General features: G+C 47.2%; 1 protein-coding gene across 6 annotated transcripts in view; it reads left to right on the top strand.

Annotated features, from left to right (window-relative positions):
• Positions 1-17,622, top strand: part of CEP164 (centrosomal protein 164) — a 105,873-nt gene that overhangs the window by 9,932 nt on the left and 78,319 nt on the right. For 3 of the 6 annotated variants that reach the window (XR_012642498.1, XR_012642496.1, XR_012642495.1), the window contains exons 4-7: positions 2,037-2,250; positions 8,767-8,925; positions 10,198-10,326; positions 11,150-11,227. Coding sequence is in view for 1 of the 6 variants with exons in the window: in XM_074976697.1 (XP_074832798.1) it covers positions 2,037-2,250; positions 3,272-4,927; positions 8,767-8,925; positions 10,198-10,326; positions 11,150-11,227 (2,236 nt within the window). In the remaining 5 variants the exon portion in view is untranslated. Of the gene's footprint in view, positions 1-2,036; positions 2,251-3,271; positions 4,928-8,766; positions 8,926-10,197; positions 10,327-11,149; positions 11,228-17,622 lie in introns of all 6 variants that reach the window. The other 3 variants (XR_012642494.1, XM_074976697.1, XR_012642497.1) reach the window with 2 other exon arrangements.

Here is a 17,622-nt window from a genome sequence, read left to right as displayed (position 1 = left end):
GAAAATTAGTAGAAACAATAGTAAAGAATAAAATTGCAAGGCACGTAGAAGAGCACAAATTGTTGGGCAAAAGTCAGCATGGTTTCTGCAGAGGGAAGTCGTGTCTAACTAATCTATTAGAATTCTTTGAAGGGGTTAATAAACATGCGGACAAGGGGCACCCAGTGGACATAATATACCTAGATTTCCAGAAAGCCTTTGACACGGTCCCACACCAAAGGCTTTTATGTAAATTAGGCGGTCATGGGATAGGAGGAAAGATCCTTTCATGGATCGGGAATTGGTTAAAAGACAGAAAACAAAGGGTGGGAATAAATGGTAAATTTTCACAATGGAGGGGGGTAACTAGTGGTGTTCCCCAGGGGTCAGTCCTGGGACCGATCCTGTTCAATTTGTTCATCAATGATCTAGAAAATGAGGTAAGCAGTGAGGTGGCAAAGTTTGCAGATGACACCAAGTTGTTCAGGACAGTCAAAAGCAAAAGGGATTGTGAAGAACTACAAAAAGATCTCAGCAAACTGAGTGATTGGGCAGCAAAATGGCAAATGAAATTTAATGTGGGTAAGTATAAGGTAATGCACATTGGAAAAAATAACCCAAATTACACGTACAACATGATGGGGTCAAATTTAGCTACGACAGATCAGGAAAGGGATCTTGGAGTTCTAGTGGATAGTTCTCTGAAGACATCCACGCAGTGTGCAGCGGCAGTTAGTAAAGCAAATAGGATATTAGGAATTATTAAAAAAGGGATAGATAATAAGACAAAAAATGTCATACTTCCCCTATATAAAACTATGGTACGCCCACATCTTGAGTACTGTGTGCAGATGTGGTCTCCTCACCTCAAAAAAGATATATTGGCATTAGAAAAGGTTCAGAAAAGGGCGACCAAGATGATTAGGGATTTGGAACGGGTCCCATATGGGGAGAGGCTAGAGAGACTGGGACTTTTCAGTCTGGAGAAGAGGCGATTGAGGGGCAATATGATAGAGGTATATAAAATCATGAATGGTGTGGAGAAAGTGAATATAGAAAAATTATTTACCTTTTCCCATAATACAAGAACTAGGGGACACCAAATGAAATTGATGGGTAGTACGTTCAAAACTAATAAAAGAAAATTTTTCTTTACACAGCGCACAGTCAACCTGTGGAACTCCTTGCCAGAGGAGGCTGTGAAGTCCAGGACTCTATGGCCGTGTCTACACGTGCCCCAAACTTCGAAATGGCCATGCAAATGGCCATTTCGAGGTATACTGATGAAGCACTGAAATGCATATTCAGCGCTTCATTAGCATGTGGGCTGCAGCGGTGCTTCGAAATTGACGCGGCTTGCCGCCGCATGGCTCGTCCAGATGGGGCTCCTTTTCGAAAGGACGCCGCCTACTTCGAAGTCCCCTTATTCCCATGAGCTCATGGGAATAAGGGGACTTCGAAGTAGGCGGCGTCCTTTCGAAAAGGAGCCCCGTCTGGATGCGCCATGCACGGCGAGGTGCGTCAATTTCGAAGCGCCGAATATGCATTTCAGCACTTCAATAGTAAATTTCGAAATGGCCATTTGCGTGGCCATTTCGAAGTTTGGGGCACGTGTACACGTAGCCTATTAGGGTTTAAAAAAGAGCTCGATAAATTTTTGCAGGTTAGGTCCATGAATGGCTATTAGCCAGGGGTAAAGTATGGTGCCCTGGCCTTCAGTACAAGGGCAGGAGATGGATGGCAGGAGATAAATCACTTGATCATTGTCTTCTGTTCTCCTTCTCTGGGGCACCTGACATTGGCCACTGTTGACAGACGGGATACTGGGCTGGATGGACCTTTGGTCTGACCCAGTATGGCCATTCTTATGTTCTTATGGGTGGCAGCTGCATTTGGGCTTTTCTGTGGCTTAACACTCCCCTTCTGCTGTGCACCAGAGGGAGCCTGTGGCCAGCGTTGGCAAAGCCCTCTGAGCTCTGTAGAGGAAGGGTTCTGTGGCTGTGCCCATGCCCAGAGCTGATAACCTGACTCCACTGTGTTCTGTTTCCCCATGTCAGTCAAGACATCACTGGCGACATCTATTACTTTAACTTCGCTAATGGCCAGTCTACTTGGGACCACCCTTCTGACGAACGCTACAGAGAACTTGTGATCCAGGAGCGGGAGAAGCTTTTGGCTCATGGCAGTGTCAAAAAGAAAGACAAGAAGAAGAAGAAAGAAAAGAAGGAGAAGAGAGACAAGAAGGAGAAAGAGCCAGTGAATCATGCTGCAGTGAGTACGCCTGGAGGTGGATTGGGGTGGGCCAGGGGAGCAAGCCTGAGTATATGTGACCAGCTGCGACTGGGTGATGGGTATAGCAGAGCCCATTTCTGATAGCAGAATCAGAGGTTAGGCGGAATGAATGAACTGCCTGGCAGGCTCCGGCCGGGATGTAGCTGAGGGGGGTTGTGCAGCAGCACAGGTGGAGGCAGCCATGGCCTCATGTCTCAGTCAGTTTTCTTTTCCTTCCTTCTTAACAACAGGGCCAAATCCCTTAGTGACTCTAGGCCAGAGGAGAAATTGGCCTGTCCAGGGGAGTGGCTGCTGCCACTTTCACCCTCAGGACCCTCAGTTTCCCCTCAGCAGTTGGTTTTCAGTGGCTCTCCCAAAGACTTTGTGGGCTGAGGGACTATGGGGTGGAAGGAAGATGGGGCTCGGTGGATGCTCCTTCTCTCCAGGCTTGCTCTTAGAAAAGGGAGCTGGAACTGTGCAGAACGTGGGCTGCGAGCCCTGAGCTTCTGCCATCCCTCTTCCTGCCTGCCTGCCTGCCTGCCCGCCCGCCATGGATGCGGGGTGGGTGGGCGGGCAGGAGAATTTCTGGAGCCGTTTTTTTCCCTGGAAGGCGCAACTAGTGTTGTTTATGAAGTAACTGTGCACCAGTTGCTATGGTATCTAGGCACAGGCACAGCTTTAAAAGCAATACATTGGTCTGTTATGCTGGTGGCTGGCAACAAGAGTAGTCAAAACCTTCCCTCCCCTTCCAAATAGAGAGAGAGCTTTCTTGGTTGAACCAGTAACTGGGTAAACATTTGATAAGAGGGTCTGTGGCTATACCTTAAAGGCCAAGGGGATGGAAGCTCTCCAGACAAGGGACCTGCCAAGTAAAAGGCCCAAGCCTTTAATTTGATTGACTTCTGAATCGTGTTTCTTTTTTCCAATGCTCCAAGTACATCTTGTTCCTTTTCGTGCTATAGATGAGCGTATGTATCAGATGTTGTGTATCTGAGTTATGTGCTGATATTTATTTACTTAGGAAATGCAGCCAGAGCCAGGGATTCTTCCTTCAACATCCTTTTATCGAATGTTTTCTCCCATCCTGCCCTCTGAATGTGCAAGCCCTGACCTACGCCAGGATAGCCAGATTAGGAATGAGGGCTTCCTTAAGAGAGGCAAAGGAAGGACCTTTGCAAGACCACCAGATACAAGTGATTCAAGCAGACAGTTTGCAGGAGCCCCCCCAAATAAACTGCAGCCACTTCTCACAGCAAAGTCCAGCAGAACTCACCAGATTTTAGCTGATGTGCAGAAAATTTTAGGAAGGAAGCCATCTTTTAGCAAATCAGATGTAGACAACCAGCAAGGCCAAGACAAGTCCCCAAAAACTGGAGACAAGTGTTGTCTTGGTTTTTCTGACTCGGAGTCTGAAGGTTTAGATGCTGTTAAGACAAAGTCCATTTCCCGCGTGTCAAAGAAATCATGTTCAAGGGACACTGAGTATGTGAGAAATGTCCCAGATTCCCCCGAGGTCCTGGAGGGCAAAGATACTCTCTTTGTCGAGGAAAAGCTATCTGACAACTGGAAGAATAAGGAAGTGACAGGAGAGATCATCTGTCTACTTGATGATGGCTTGCCAGTCAGAGAGAGATCAACAGGACCTGGTGGTGATAAAGGAGGTGGTCCAGGTTTGTCACACTCTGATGAAAATGAAGATGTCTTGAGCCCATGTGCTCCTGACCACACTTCTTATAGCAGGAAATGCAAAATGATTCTCTTGGATGCCAGTCCTGCAGAAGAGCTGAGTTTAATGGGGGAGAGCAGAAGGAAAAAATTTCAGGATCAGGCATTGAGTCAAGTCACCAAACTCTGCAAGAGCCCTGAGGGTGCAGTCAGCAAGTGTGAGAGAGTGAGCCCACAGCAGGCCAAGCTTGTTCCATTGGAAGGAACAGGCTTACACACAGCCCAGAAAACAGGCACCGAGGTGACTGCAGGTCCGTTGCCCTATGCCACGGGGGCAGAAGCTTTTGCTCAAGAAGGAGTTGACATTCCTGCCTCAGAACCTGTTTCTCTCTCTGCCAGCCAGCATGAAGACAAGGAGGATGCACATGGTTTGGATTCCGAACCTGACAGCAGCATTACAAGCAGTTTTTTTGTTTCACAGCTTTTGGGAGAGGTCGATAACTTCTCTTGGGATCTCTGGAGCTCTCGTGAGTCTGAGAGACGGACAGACCTGCTCACTGCTGCTAAAGAGCATCTATCCACTTGTCCTCTCACAGGAGCTCTCCAAACTCTGCCACAAAGCTCAGCCAATGAAAAGTTGCAGAGTGTGTATAACTTTGAAGAGGAGTCCTGTCAGCAGGTGCAGGAGCATGATCAAGTGCCTAGTCAGGAACGTAGCTGTGTCCATTTTAACATGAAGCTGAAAAGGTCGTGTGATGCCCCCGAGACGATCAGTCAGGGCAGACAAGAAGAAGCAGTAGAAGAGGGAAGGACGGAGCAAGTTCCCAGAGGGCCAGAGGCAGATTTGTTTATAGAAGGTTTACAGGTTCCTCCTGGCTGGCTTTCTCAGGCAGCCGAGTGCCAGGAAATTATCAGGCTGTGTCAGCAGGTGGAAGAAGAGGTGACCCAGAGCAGAAAAGTGACTGAGGATTACAGCAAACCGAAGCTTTGTGAAGGAGCAGGCAGTAATGAGGTAGGCAGCGTAGACTTTAAAAATCCCCGTGTGGCTGGGCTGCTGTCCATTACAAATGAATCTGAGGAGCTGAGTGGGCATTTTGTCTCTGCTACACTAAGATTCAGTAGAAAGGGAACTTACCTTCCTTGGGGTAGTCACAGGGACTGACGTGGCAGGTCATTTTTTTTTTTTTATTACAGCTTTGAGATGCAGGATGAAAAATACCCTGCTGCCAGTCTTCATGGCATGGTAAACTCTTACATGACTTGCTTCCTGGCTGAATTCAATCTCTTCTTTTTCCTGAGAGATTCAGCAGGTCACACAGAGCAGTGCATGGGTTGGGATGATTACATTTAATTACAAAGTCATCCACAGGAACATCTGCTTGATTTGTTTTCCATTTGCTTTCAGGCTCCTGCTGAGAGCAGGGCCCATTGTGCTAGACACTTTCCCAACATAGAGAGCAAGTCTGGGCCCCAAAGAGCAAACAGTCTAAATAGAGAAGCGAGACCAAGGGTGGGAGAGAGAGAGAAAAAGTGTTTTCATTTTACAGACAGGAAACTGAGGCACCCAGAGATTAAGCGATTCGGCCCAGATTATGCAGGCAGTTTGAGCGAGCCAGGAGTTTGGTTCAGTGGGGCTGCTCTTCCTCGTAAGCTAAGGAAAAGAAGAGTTGCATGCAGGCCCACTGATGAGGGGCGGGGTGGGGGATGGATGGATGGAGGGCGGAGGCAAAGGGGGCAGTTGTCCCCAGGCCTGGTATTGCAGTGGCTGGAGTGATGGACCCCTTTGAAGTGCTGCAGTCCTCTGCTCTCCTGCTCCACGTGGCTGGTGGCGGGTGGTGGCGGAACAAGGCCTCGACTGCCCTCGGCCCCACCCTTGGAGCCGGGCCCCTCTCCCGCTTTGCCCCAGGGCCCGTAGTAGCTGTAGACCCCACTGGTTGCATTCGTCCGTTTCCTTACGGAAGGTGAGCTTTCGCTCAGTGACTCCACCTAGGCCTTGTGCAGGCAGGTGCTGCGCAAACGTCTTTCAGCCAGCTGCAGTCTGCACTGAACGCTGCTATTGTCTTAGGATGCATCTTACGTAACAAACAAGGGGAATAAAATCACGGGAGAGCAGCAAAGGTGGGATCAGAGTGGTGCCATCTCTGAACGTCGCCCTGTCTCTCTCTCCGCCGCCCCCTTAGGAAACCGTAAGATCCCAAAACACCTAGTCAAAGGCATGCTTCCCTGCAAACCTAACAGTGACCTGGGGGTATGGGGTATGCAGCAGATGCCAATCAGTGATCCGTGTTTGGTTGTGAATATCATGGGACAAGCTCTCCTAGCCTGATAAAACAGTAAGTCAGAAGTGTTCTTGTTTCTTTTCCACGTGCCCAGCTCTCCCTAATGAGGACATCTGCCCTGGGCAACAATTGCCTTGTTGATTAAAAACAAAAGCCCAGGTAGTGTTTAACGGTGGATTCCAGGCTCTCAAGCTGATTTGTTCTGCCCTACACCTGCATGTGCTTGAGGTTTGCTTTTTCTCCCCAAGAGGCAGCATCCCCCACCGCTATTGGAGATACAGCAATGGCAGGCCAGAGGCTGAGCCCCGTTTCTGGTTTGGGCCCAGCTACTTTTCTTCTCTGCTTGCAGTGGGAGGTACCTCATCAGTGTGAAGAGCATTCTGGGCTGGCTTGCTCTTTGTTTCATAAGTAATTGCTTCAGTTTAATAAGGACATGCCAAATGGTGTGTTCGGAGGAAATGAAATAAAATAAAAGGCCAGTGTGTGCAATGTTAATGAATTGCTTTGCTCCTGTCACTCCACTGAATTGCTAGCTTCAGTTTCCAATTACCAGTGTGTGGGACCACCCTCTTAGCTGATAATAACTAGGACTATAAATATCAGGTAAACTGCAGATTATCCTGAAAGTTTTAATTAGCCCAAGGGAAGTGAGCTTTTCTCGCTAAAGGACAACCAGCAGCTACAGTTCCACACACGTAGTTAATGGCCATCTGTGGAAAATCATTAGTTAAGCTCAGAATCTGTAATTTACACTATAACCATTGATTTGGCAATGGCTTGATGGAGGGAAGATTAGTGCACGTTTATCTTCTTTCCCTGTCTCCCAGTGTGCTAGTGAATTAACTGTTTTCTCTGTCTGTAATTTTGTATAAACACGGTGTACAGGAGACTGATCTACCAACACACACATGCTCTGCTAACACACATGCTCTTATGAAGAAATACTACGCAGTTCTGAGCTACCATAGGCACATTTGTGGTAGAGTGGGTTTCCTCTCTTATCCGGGGAGTGGGTTGCAAGCTGTGACTTGCTGAATGAAAAAAATCCACTGTGCAAAGCAGAGGTTTGAGGTGGTTGGTGGTCTGGTAACTCTGGTGGTGAGGACCTGTGTGTGCCACTCCTGGTCAAGAGGGATTATTTCTGAGCTATCTTGCAGTTTCTCAGCCCACCTTTTCAAGTTCAGTTCAACTTCTGGTCAGGTCAGCTGAGCTTGACATTCTCTGAAGCTTGGCCAGCTTGATTTCAGCCCTTTATTGGCCTTGCATTTGGTTAGAGATTTCAAAGCCAGATCATCCAGTCAGACTTCTCCAAATTAATTGCCGCTAGAGCTAGTGCAGAGGTTTTAGAAAATATATATATATTTTTTTTTGCTTTAAGAATTCTCAGCAGCAGACAATCCACTGCAGCCTTTGGTAAGCTCTTCCAGAGGTTTATCACCTCACTGTTAAAACTGTCTAGCTTATTTCTAGTCTGAATTTGTCTCCTTTCACCTTCCAGTCGATAGACATTGTTCTACCTTTGCTAGGCTGAAAAGTGCATTATCAAATACTTGTTCCTCTTGTAGGTGCTTGTGGGCTGTCATCCCTTCACCTGCTTTTTTATTAAGCTAAATAGATGAAGCTCTTTGAATTGCTTGAGCTAAAATGTTTTCCAGTTCTTGAGTAGTTTTCATGACTCTTCTCTGACCCCCTCTAACTGGGATAGAAGGGAGGACTAACTCTCAGGAATGTTCCTATGTATGGAAGAAGCCCCAGGAGAAATTATTAGGAGCCTCTTGGTTAAGTTCTGCAGCAGAATTGCCTGCAACTAAGCAGTTTTACTTTTCAGCCAGAGTTATTGCTGCAGTCCATCAGTTGGGCTGCCAAGTTATCACTTCACCTGGCATCCCAATGCCCCCCCTTTCTCGGCCAGCACTTCAAAACTTAACCATGATGCAGTGCTGCCATGGGAGGAACCAGTGCCGGGAAGCGTTGTTTCAAACAACAAGAGGGTGGTAACCCTTTTGGTTCTTTCCTGTTTGACATCCGAGCACTAAGTCATAAAAACATCACTTCTTTTTCTTTGCTGAAGAAACCTAATTTGTCAGCTATGGTTCTGCTTCAGTAAGACAGTTCTGTGCAAAGCAGCAGGGGGGTACAGGAGGCGAAAAGCTGTCTGGCTTCATATTCTTGGAATAGTACAGAAGTCTGACCACCTTCCCAGCCACTCCTGTAATGTTGGTTGGGAATGTGCATATGTCAGGGTTGTGTATGCCAGCATGCCTATGTCGTATTTTTATCTCCCTCATGTTTGGATGTCATTCCTGTGAACCTTGTGAATCAGACAAACCCCTGGATGTCGTAATGTACACTAAATAACTGTTCTCACGTGGGTCCGCCTGTTACCGCTCACATATCTGAGGGTTGGGTCTCATTAGCAGCTTCTGAGCAGAGGTGGGTTAAGGGGTAGCAGGCAGTGTTCAGATAGGAATGGGCCTTTACTTTTGTACCTACTTGCAGATTGTCAATGGTACCTGCTCTCTTGATCCATCTCAGTTGTGTTCATATCCTTATCTTGTCCTTGCATCCCTAGTCTCCAGGTTCCCTGCTAGCACCTGTCCAGGCTCCCCCAGGGAGTCTTGCTCCTTTACGTGGTGTCGTGGACGGTCCGGGCAGTGCACTCCGTGGCTCGCTAAGTGCCGTTGTGGAAAACTCCGGGGTTCCTAGCCTGCTGCTCAGAGAAACAACTCTGGTAAATTTCCCTCTGCACCACAAGTTTCCTTTGGAATGTGTTTACTGCAATGGGCCATGGTTTGGGGAAACCCTGGCAAAGGCGAGAATGGCCTTTCAAAGGCGGTCTCCTTGTCCCTCTTCCATGCCTGTTTGTGCAGCTCGGCTTAGGCGTGTGATGTGTCATCTTTCTCTTTGTTCCCCTCCCGCCTGCGGCATTTGTACGGAAGCTAGACCAAAGTGACAGATCCCTCACCTGAGGCAGTTCAGCCCACTGGGCTCAGGATGACACACTGGAGCCTAAGAGTTCCTCTGCTCTTGGTGTGGAAGTTCTTATGCAGGCGCCTGGCATTATGGTGTTTGAGCCCTTGTGTTGACTCTGGCAGGCAGGGCAGAGCACTCATTCCTCCTGGTAATGCTAGGGACTGAGCAGTTGTTTTCCCTAGGAGGACCTCCAGTCCAGCCCTTAAGGGAAACGTTTGCCGTGTTAGATGGCTCCTGGCCCCTCAGTGGTCACTGCAGAGGCGAAGGGAAGGACTCGGAACTGCCTTTTGCCTCCCTAAAAGAGGTTCCTCCAGCAGAAAGCAGAGACACGGGGTTTGTTACTGTGGGGTGGACCTGGGTGTGATTCTACAGTGCGCCAGCTTGCTGTGCAGGACTGTCCTGTGGGGACACAGCTGCCACGCACTGAAGTCAGGGCTGTGATTTTTCAGTGCACTGTAGCAATGCCCAGCTGGCATGCCACTGAGTGCAGAGCTGGTGGGCTGTAGATGCACAGGCTGGCTGGCCTCCCAGTAACTTACATGGGCAAGTCCGCATCGCTGCGGGTGGGAGTGAGAAGCTTTAATTGCTGTTGGGTGAGTAGAGAGATTGTATATCCTGAGAGCGGTCCACTTTACACCTGTCAGCACCCAGATCATCCGTAAAAACCGGAGCGGGAGGGGGAAGTCTGTTGCAAATCCAACTGGATGAATTTGTCTTTTCTTGAGCAGGGAGACTTTGCATATGTGTTTCTTTAGACTGAGAGCATCTTTGCTATAATGGTAAGCGGCACCTAAAGCAGAGTTCCCCCTCAGTAGTGAAGACATATTTGCAATAATGGCCTGCAAAATAACAGTGTTTCAGAGCGTCAAGTTAGCCTGCGTAGTCCTTGATGTTCCGGCTGTGAGGCTGACGGAGAGCTACGAAGTCCCTTTGCTAGGCATGGAATTGGGCATGCCTGAGTGGACACCTGTCTCCTCTTGCCCCTTTGGCTTGCTCTCATCTAACTACTTTTTTTTTTTTGACTTTACAGCCTCCACAAACCCTTAAACCCACTGGCCTCACTAAGAGCTTGCTGGGATCCATGCACAAGGAAAAAGCCTCCTTAAGTTTGCTAGCTCTAGAGGAGGGGGAAAATGAAGAGGAAGAGAGTGAGAATCAGGTATGGAATGTGCTGAGCAACTTGATAGATGCCTGTGACTGTCCTGCTGTGGGTTTGTGGCTGTGTGCAGATCCCACAAGCGACCTCAGCAAATAAGCCCTAAAATAGGTTGAACCTCTCTTGTCTGGCACCCTTGGGATCTGACTGGTTCCAGATGAGAGGATTTTGTGGGCCACAGGAGGTCAGTGTTGTCTAGTACATTATCAGCACTACTTCTGCTTACTGGACTCCTTACTACCCCTAAACGTCTTCTAAGTAACAGCACAGAACAGCGAGAGCCAGGACTGGTGGCTGTACGCAAACTTTATGGGACCACAGGAAACTTGGCCCCACCCATAAGCGATCGCCTGGCTAACTGAAATCATAGTGGATTACAGATGTTGCCGGATGAGAGAGTTCCAGATCAGAGAGGTTCAACCTGTAGTCCTTGACATGCGTGGCAGAGGGTTGCTGTCCTGAACTGCCATTTCCCAACAGCAAAATGAGTAAGTGAATAAGGTTGCTCATACAGATTGTAGCTAGAACCTGCTCAACACATACTGCAAGCCATCATTCACATTTGCACAGAAACAGATGTCTGTGGAGCCATCCTCTACGTTTGCAGGGAAGCGATACACTGCTCTGAAGTGTTTCTGAAATTTAATCAGATGGTAGCCTCATGTAGCCTTAACACACTGTTCTGCAGTTCCACTGCCCTGTTTCCACCATTCGGAAATCCTCAAACATCCCCTGGGATGGCCTGAAATAGGGCAAGTTGCAAAGCCACACATTCATCTGGCACTGTTTTCCTTTTCTGAATATATATATATATATATATATATAGAGTCCCCGTGGGACAGCGAGACTGCTTAAAAATCTGCACATGGACATCAGCATCCTAGGAGGTGGCTTTGAGTATGAGGTAAGAAAGAGTGCCTCCTTGGAATAGTCATGGGCATTTAGGAAAGAAGCAGGCACCTGCAGAGAGCAGTGCCTGGCTAGATATTCCCAGGTGAACTAGGGGGATCTCAGGAAGTTCCTCTGCTGTTCACTAGCCTTAATCCTGCAAAGGATACGAACAGTATGTTTGTAACTGGGCTTTGTAAGAGAGGGTTGAGGATTTTTAAATTAAGGCTGTTGAATTTTCAGTAACTGTAGCATTATAAGATGTTTCTGTAGAACTCGCTGTCGTTCAGCTGCATATCAGGTTAACTTACGAGCCTTTTGTTTTCACATTATGATTTTCTAACACATTCACTCTTTGGGATGACCTTTTCCTTGGTTGACCTCTGGCCAAAGGTGGGTCTTTTTTAAATTTGAACAAAATACAGTCAGACTGTCTTTGGGTTTTCTGCTTGTGGCACGAGTAGGTAGAAATTCCTGTTTGAAAACACCAGTAAAAGTTACCCCATCCTTTTTGTCACGTAGGTAAGTGTAAAAATGGCTGAACCTTGAAACTTGGCTGTTTAATGTGCTAACTGAAGTCTTTTTGTGATGACTGAGTGAAAACACCATACTCAAAAAACCTCTCTTGGACATGCACAATACATGTCTGCTGAGGTATTTGGAAGAGCATAATGGTATTCGACCCCTCTGGAACATTGCAGCCCGTGTTTTCTCTGCCCGGTCTGATGAGGGCTTTGTAAGATCCTCGGTTTACTTCTCCCAGGTCATTTGAGGGGCTGGGGGAGCCTGTTTGTTGGAGAGAATTAGCGAATGTCAACTGAAATGCGTTCGGCACAATGTTCTAAAAGTGGTCAGTGCCTTCCTGAGAAACAGGAGCAGATGGCACCACTTGTGTCAAAAGGTTTTGCTGCAAATTCTGAATTTTCTTTCCGGGGGGGGGGGGGGGGGGGGGTTCTGATTTCCTGTTGGTTTAAATGGGATATAACTCACTTTTGAAGTGTGCAATGTAGCATAGTTCTCATTTATTCAGTGAAGAGACTTGTCACATTTTCATTTGTGTCCGGCAAAGCACACCTGTCTGGGATAGCTGTGGCTAATAGGAAGTGCCCCAAGAGCCTTTGGGGCTGGGAGGCAGAGTGGTTATGGTTTTGGTCTTTGCTTTTGTTTTTGAACTTAACCTCTTTGTCTTTCTTCTATAATGTCAACGTCAAGTAGGGCATTCCCAGTCTTGGTGCACATCAGTGTGGCTTCAGAGAAGATCATCTTTGGGAGGAATTGTGGTGAGGAAAGGGAAGGGCCCTGTGGGCTTTGCCATCAACTAAACAGCCCCGTGAATTCTGGAGTGGGAGATGTAGGTGAAGGAGTTGGGAGCATGGCTGCAGGAAGGGAGGCAAGAGGACAAGGGAGGAGGTCAGAAGCGAGAGGAGACCCGTGGAGGGAGCTGGAGTGGGTTCTGTTCCTGTGCTCGGTCTCCATTTGTGTGTTGGCCGGATGAGGGATGGGGCATGTGGCAGTTGGGAGCAGGGATCTGCACAGAAGATGAGCACTGGGCATAGGTGAATGTCGGGACGGGAACGAAGGTTTGGATTTTCACTTTGTTCTGAGAAAAGAAGCAGCACAGCATAGTGACCATCTGCATTGGAAGGGCGAAGGGGAGGCGAGTGGTCAAGATCTCAAGTCTGGATAAAGGGGAAAAGGTGAGGGGTTGCAAGGAAAAAATAGTGTGGTTTTGACTGTGGTCGAGCTCCTTCCATGCTTGTGCAGGCGGTGGAATTCATTCAGGTGGGTAAGGTCACCACAAGTATTGCACAGTGTGAGAAGATTCAGGGACAGAGCCATCGGGCCTCCTCCTGAGAGTGAAACGTGCTGCAGGTGTGGCAGTATTTGCATTGGACAGGATTTCTTTTAATCTTTGCCGTTCCCAGTGGGTGAACAAAAGTAACATTCACAGGTAAGACAGCAGAATATGGAAATACCCAAGCTACATTTTCAGTGAGTTCTTCAGAGTTTTTCTCCCCCTCTGGAAAAGTAAACTCCAGCTTCATCACTCCTTTTGGTGAGAGAAAGTTGTGGTTCTGCTCTGGGGGAAAGCAGATGGCCATTGGGACGTGGTCCCTTTCTTTAGTGTACGTGTAGAACCTTGGTCACTGGTCTCTTTTTCTGGTGCACCTCAAATTCCTGCCTTCGAAAGTTGAGCATCGCCGATGATTTAAAAACCATGGTCTTGAGCATATGTTTTTATTTTCTCGCGAGTGGGGGCGGGGGTGTTCCTTGCCTACGCAGAATGACCAGCAGTCAGGGTTAGGGTGACCAGCAAACAGTGGTTTGTGTGTCGACAGCAGTTGGCTGTGATTTAGCCAGGCTGCGCCCGTGGGCATTGATCCCTTCTCAGTGCCTTTGAAATTCTGCTCCAGCATCTGGAAGGCAAATTAATTGAATTTAAAATGTGATGTTGTATTCCCAGGATTTTTTTTTTTGTGGGATGCAAGCAGTCTGGAGCATAGTGTGCAAGGCGGCTTGTGTTAAATTGGATATGAATAGGGAGGAGCCAAGCTACCCTCCTTTCCAGAACAAGAGGTCTGTTGGGGCCCGGTTTGCCACAGAAATGTTTCTGTGGGTAGGAACAAAAAGAGTGTTTCGCATTTCCCTGCCAGGGCAGGCTTTGGGAATCCATTATGAAATGGCAGTTGGCCCCCGCCAGCCAGACTGCCCCTTAAGAACTACTAACCTAGATGGATGTTCTCTTGAGTCCTGATGGATTATTAATGTCCCACTGGAAATCATCATTCACGTTTAATTCCATAAGATGGCAGTAGAAAAACATGAATGTTATCCAGCTCTCTCGCTGCATCCTGAGCTGTTCTCTAGCTTGATTACAAAATCCGAGGAAGAGAAGGTTCATAAAATAGGTCCCACGAAGGAGTATGTGAGAAGTGGTGGGTTGCACGGATAAGCAAGCTTGGCTGCGGAGCTGGTAAAATCCAGTCAGGGGCCCATGGCCAAACCCTACTGTATTTAGAGACAGTGGGTGACGGTGGAGACTGCACAGAATACAATGAGCTGGTCCAAAGAGGAAGAGAACCGGAAATAAAGCACACAACTCCCGAGTGTGTTGGGGGGGTAGCTGGAAGCTGAGTAACTTAAGCTGGGGAAGGAGAGTAGCAGAGCAAAGCAGTCTGGTTTGCGCACATGGAAGTTGTCCCTTCTGTGGGTTGGGAAGGAAAGGAGGGTGGAGATGATGCTGTTTGAGTTGTCATTGCTAAATAGTCTCTGAACAGCTCTTTGAGGGATTTCTGGGGTTATTGCAGCAAAGATTATATCAACGTGACTGGGGATGCAGAAGTGCTTCCTGGGGAAGGCTTCTGACTGTGGGTGACTGGAGAGAGAAAATTGTGCATGAGACACTGTAGCAAATCATTCCGTTCCTCTAGCCGTTCAGAGAGTTTGGGTGCTCTGCAGTCCACCAAGGTCTGCCTGCAGGTAAACATAGGGAGTCACGTGGGGTGTCTGTATAACGGAAAATTAAGATGCAGCAATTTTTTAGCAGATGGAAATGTGTGAAAGGCGAACCAGCTCCATAAATACATGCAGCCCAACACAGTGTGCTGGTTGGCATCAATGCAGAAACGTGTACGGAAGGGAGTGGGTTGTGTGTTCCTAGGAAGTCACGTGAGTCTCCCCGGACATCCATAAATCAGCGGCAGTGTTGATTCACTGAAGGGTTGGAATAGATAAGCTGTTCATTGTGGTGTTCTGGCCATTGTAGTGGAGAGCATGGTTAGCAACTTCTTTGAATGCTAGCCTTCTCCTCAGGCCACTGGAAGGAGCCTTGGTGCAGAGAGAGCTTCATAGAACAGTGAATTAATTGAACTGACCTGCTGTTTGTAAAGCAGAAGCAGTAAAACATGCAGAGCCACATACAGTTATGACATTTGGGAATCCTGGATGAAGGGACTTCTCACTGTCCCTTACCAGTTTGGAAGGGCAGCTTTGCCAGTTCACTTAGCAGCTACTGTACGCTTTACCTCTAACCATGGCAATGAATTTATTTAGGCAGAATGACCACGTATCTCCTTCATTGTCCTTTTGCTGCTAGTTTAGCATCACATCCAGGGTCTTTCTCTGTAGCATGTATGAAGTTAGGCAGTCATCTTGGTAATCTGTCACTGTTTCTCAGAACGCCATGTAAGTCTCTGGGGATGTGGATGAGTTAGTGCAGCTGACGCTCTGAATCTGTTCCTGGCTTACATGTATGTTTTCTGTTTGTTCCAAAGTATCCAAATCAGTCCATCTAGATTTTAGGAGAGAGGGGACATATCTCTGAGGTTTGAACAGTGCAAGGCCTCTGCTTTTTTCTGGAAATGTAAGTTTTCTTGCCTTTAAATGCCATCAGGAAGAGAGGTGTAAGCTGTGAGACTCCTTTTTGGGAATGCTAATTAGCACTGTGTGGTATGCAGGGAGAAAGTACATGAAATGTAGCTCACTCCCCCAGTTCAGGGGGATGACAGCTGATTTTTTGCTAGCAGATGTGTAGTTCTGCTCATCAGGGCAGCTGCTGGGCAGAGAGAGACCTTTTGTGGTGCTGTTAGAGCCCTGAACAGATTCAAAATTGGTATCTGCACTCGCAGCGATCCACAGATAACTGCATCCACCCTGTGGATGTAGATACTTGTGGATGTCTGCAGGACTCTGCTGGTTAGCCAATGGCACAGAACCTGAGCTCCAGCACCAAAGGAATTCTGCAGGTACAGCTGGAAGTCTGAGAGGGGGAACCGGTGGATCTCTGCAGTAACTGGCTTGCATGATGTCTCTGAAGCGTGACCTGGAGTAGAAGAGTCATCTGCGAGTCCTGTGATAAGGCATCAAATGTCTGTCGTCTCTTTTTCTGATGATTAAAATGGTGTGTGGAAAAATTTATCAAGCTGTCCACGCTAACACTGCAATCTCCTACACTGCTTTGTGTGCATGTCTTCACAGGAAAATCCCAGACCTGAGAGTCTGGCATCAAAAAATACAAGCCAAACAGCTCACGTTTGAGAAGAATTTTGTATGTCATATGCTTGGTTTTGTGTTTTAAAGCTAAATTCCTAGCATTATGATCATTTGTGTTAAGCTTGTTTAAATACAAACCAACAAGTAGCTCTTCCTGGAGAGTAGCAATTTAGCTTTAGAGATCATTCATTTCTGTGTATCTGGGAAAACAAACCAGCAGGCGTGTAGAGCTTTAAAGACTAACAAAATAATTTATTAGGTGATGAGCTTTCGTGGTACAGACCCACTTCTGCAGATCTATAGCATATCCAGTATAGACTGTCATTTATATAGCGCGAGTGGGGGGGTGCTAATTACCTTGCCTGAGATCATTTTGAATACCAAAGGAAGGGAAACGGTCCCTGTCATGAGTGAGATAATTGTGATCTCTATTGAGACCAAGTCTTAGTTTATCAAATTTGAGCATGAACTTCAGTTCACACATCTCTATTTTTAATTTGCTATTAAAGTCTCTCTTTGTTGTAAGACTCATATTCTCAGGTCTATAGCAGAACGGCCCACTCCATTGAAATGCTCACTGGCAGGTTTACGTGTATTAAGATTCCTAATGTCTGCTCTGTGCCCATTCGTTCTTTGGCAAAGTGTTTTGCCCAGTTTGTCCAATGTACGTAGTAGAGGGGCGTTGCTGGCACATGATGGTATATAACATGGGTTGAGGTACAGGAGAGTGAGCCCATCATCTTGTAATTAACATGGTTAGGTCCAGTGATGGTATCTCCCGGAATAAATACATTGACAAAGTTGGCAGTGGGGTTTGTTGCAAGGAAAAGTTCCAGAATTATTAGTATTACTGTGGTATGGCCTGTGGTTGCTGGTGAGAATTTTCATTAGGTTAGGGGATTGTCTATAGGAGAGAACAGGCCTCTCACCTACGGCCTTCCAGAGTCTAGCATCATGTTCTCATATAGGTTGTAGGTTTCTGATGATGGCGCTGCAGGGGTTTGAGCTGGGGGCTATAGGTAGTGACAAGAGGTGTTCTGTTATTGACCTTCTTGGGCCTATCTTGAAGTAGCTGTTTTCTGGGTGTTCGTCTGGCCCTGTCTGTGTGTCTAGGATTATTTTATGAAATCCAGTTCCATTGGTATTGATGTGTTTTGGTTCAGATATATGCTGATCAGTGGGGCATTCTGTTTGTTTGCTAGACAGGCATTTCACGCCATTGAGTGTCAGTCAGCTGCCAGTAAAATATCTTACAGCTTGTGGGAGGACCAGCTAGAGCCAGTGACAACCTGATTCTTGAAATGCTTGATAGAGTAGGCTTGGCCCTTGCTAAATGGGAGATTTTGCATCTCTGCTTGTGTCCGATTTGCATGGGTCACTTTTAGAGAACTGCATGTATAAAATTGAAAGTCAGGCTTG

This window comes from Carettochelys insculpta, chromosome 25, assembly GCF_033958435.1.
Source record: "Carettochelys insculpta isolate YL-2023 chromosome 25, ASM3395843v1, whole genome shotgun sequence".
NCBI lineage: Eukaryota > Metazoa > Chordata > Testudines > Carettochelyidae > Carettochelys > Carettochelys insculpta.
This window is presented reverse-complemented; position numbering and strand designations above follow the sequence as displayed.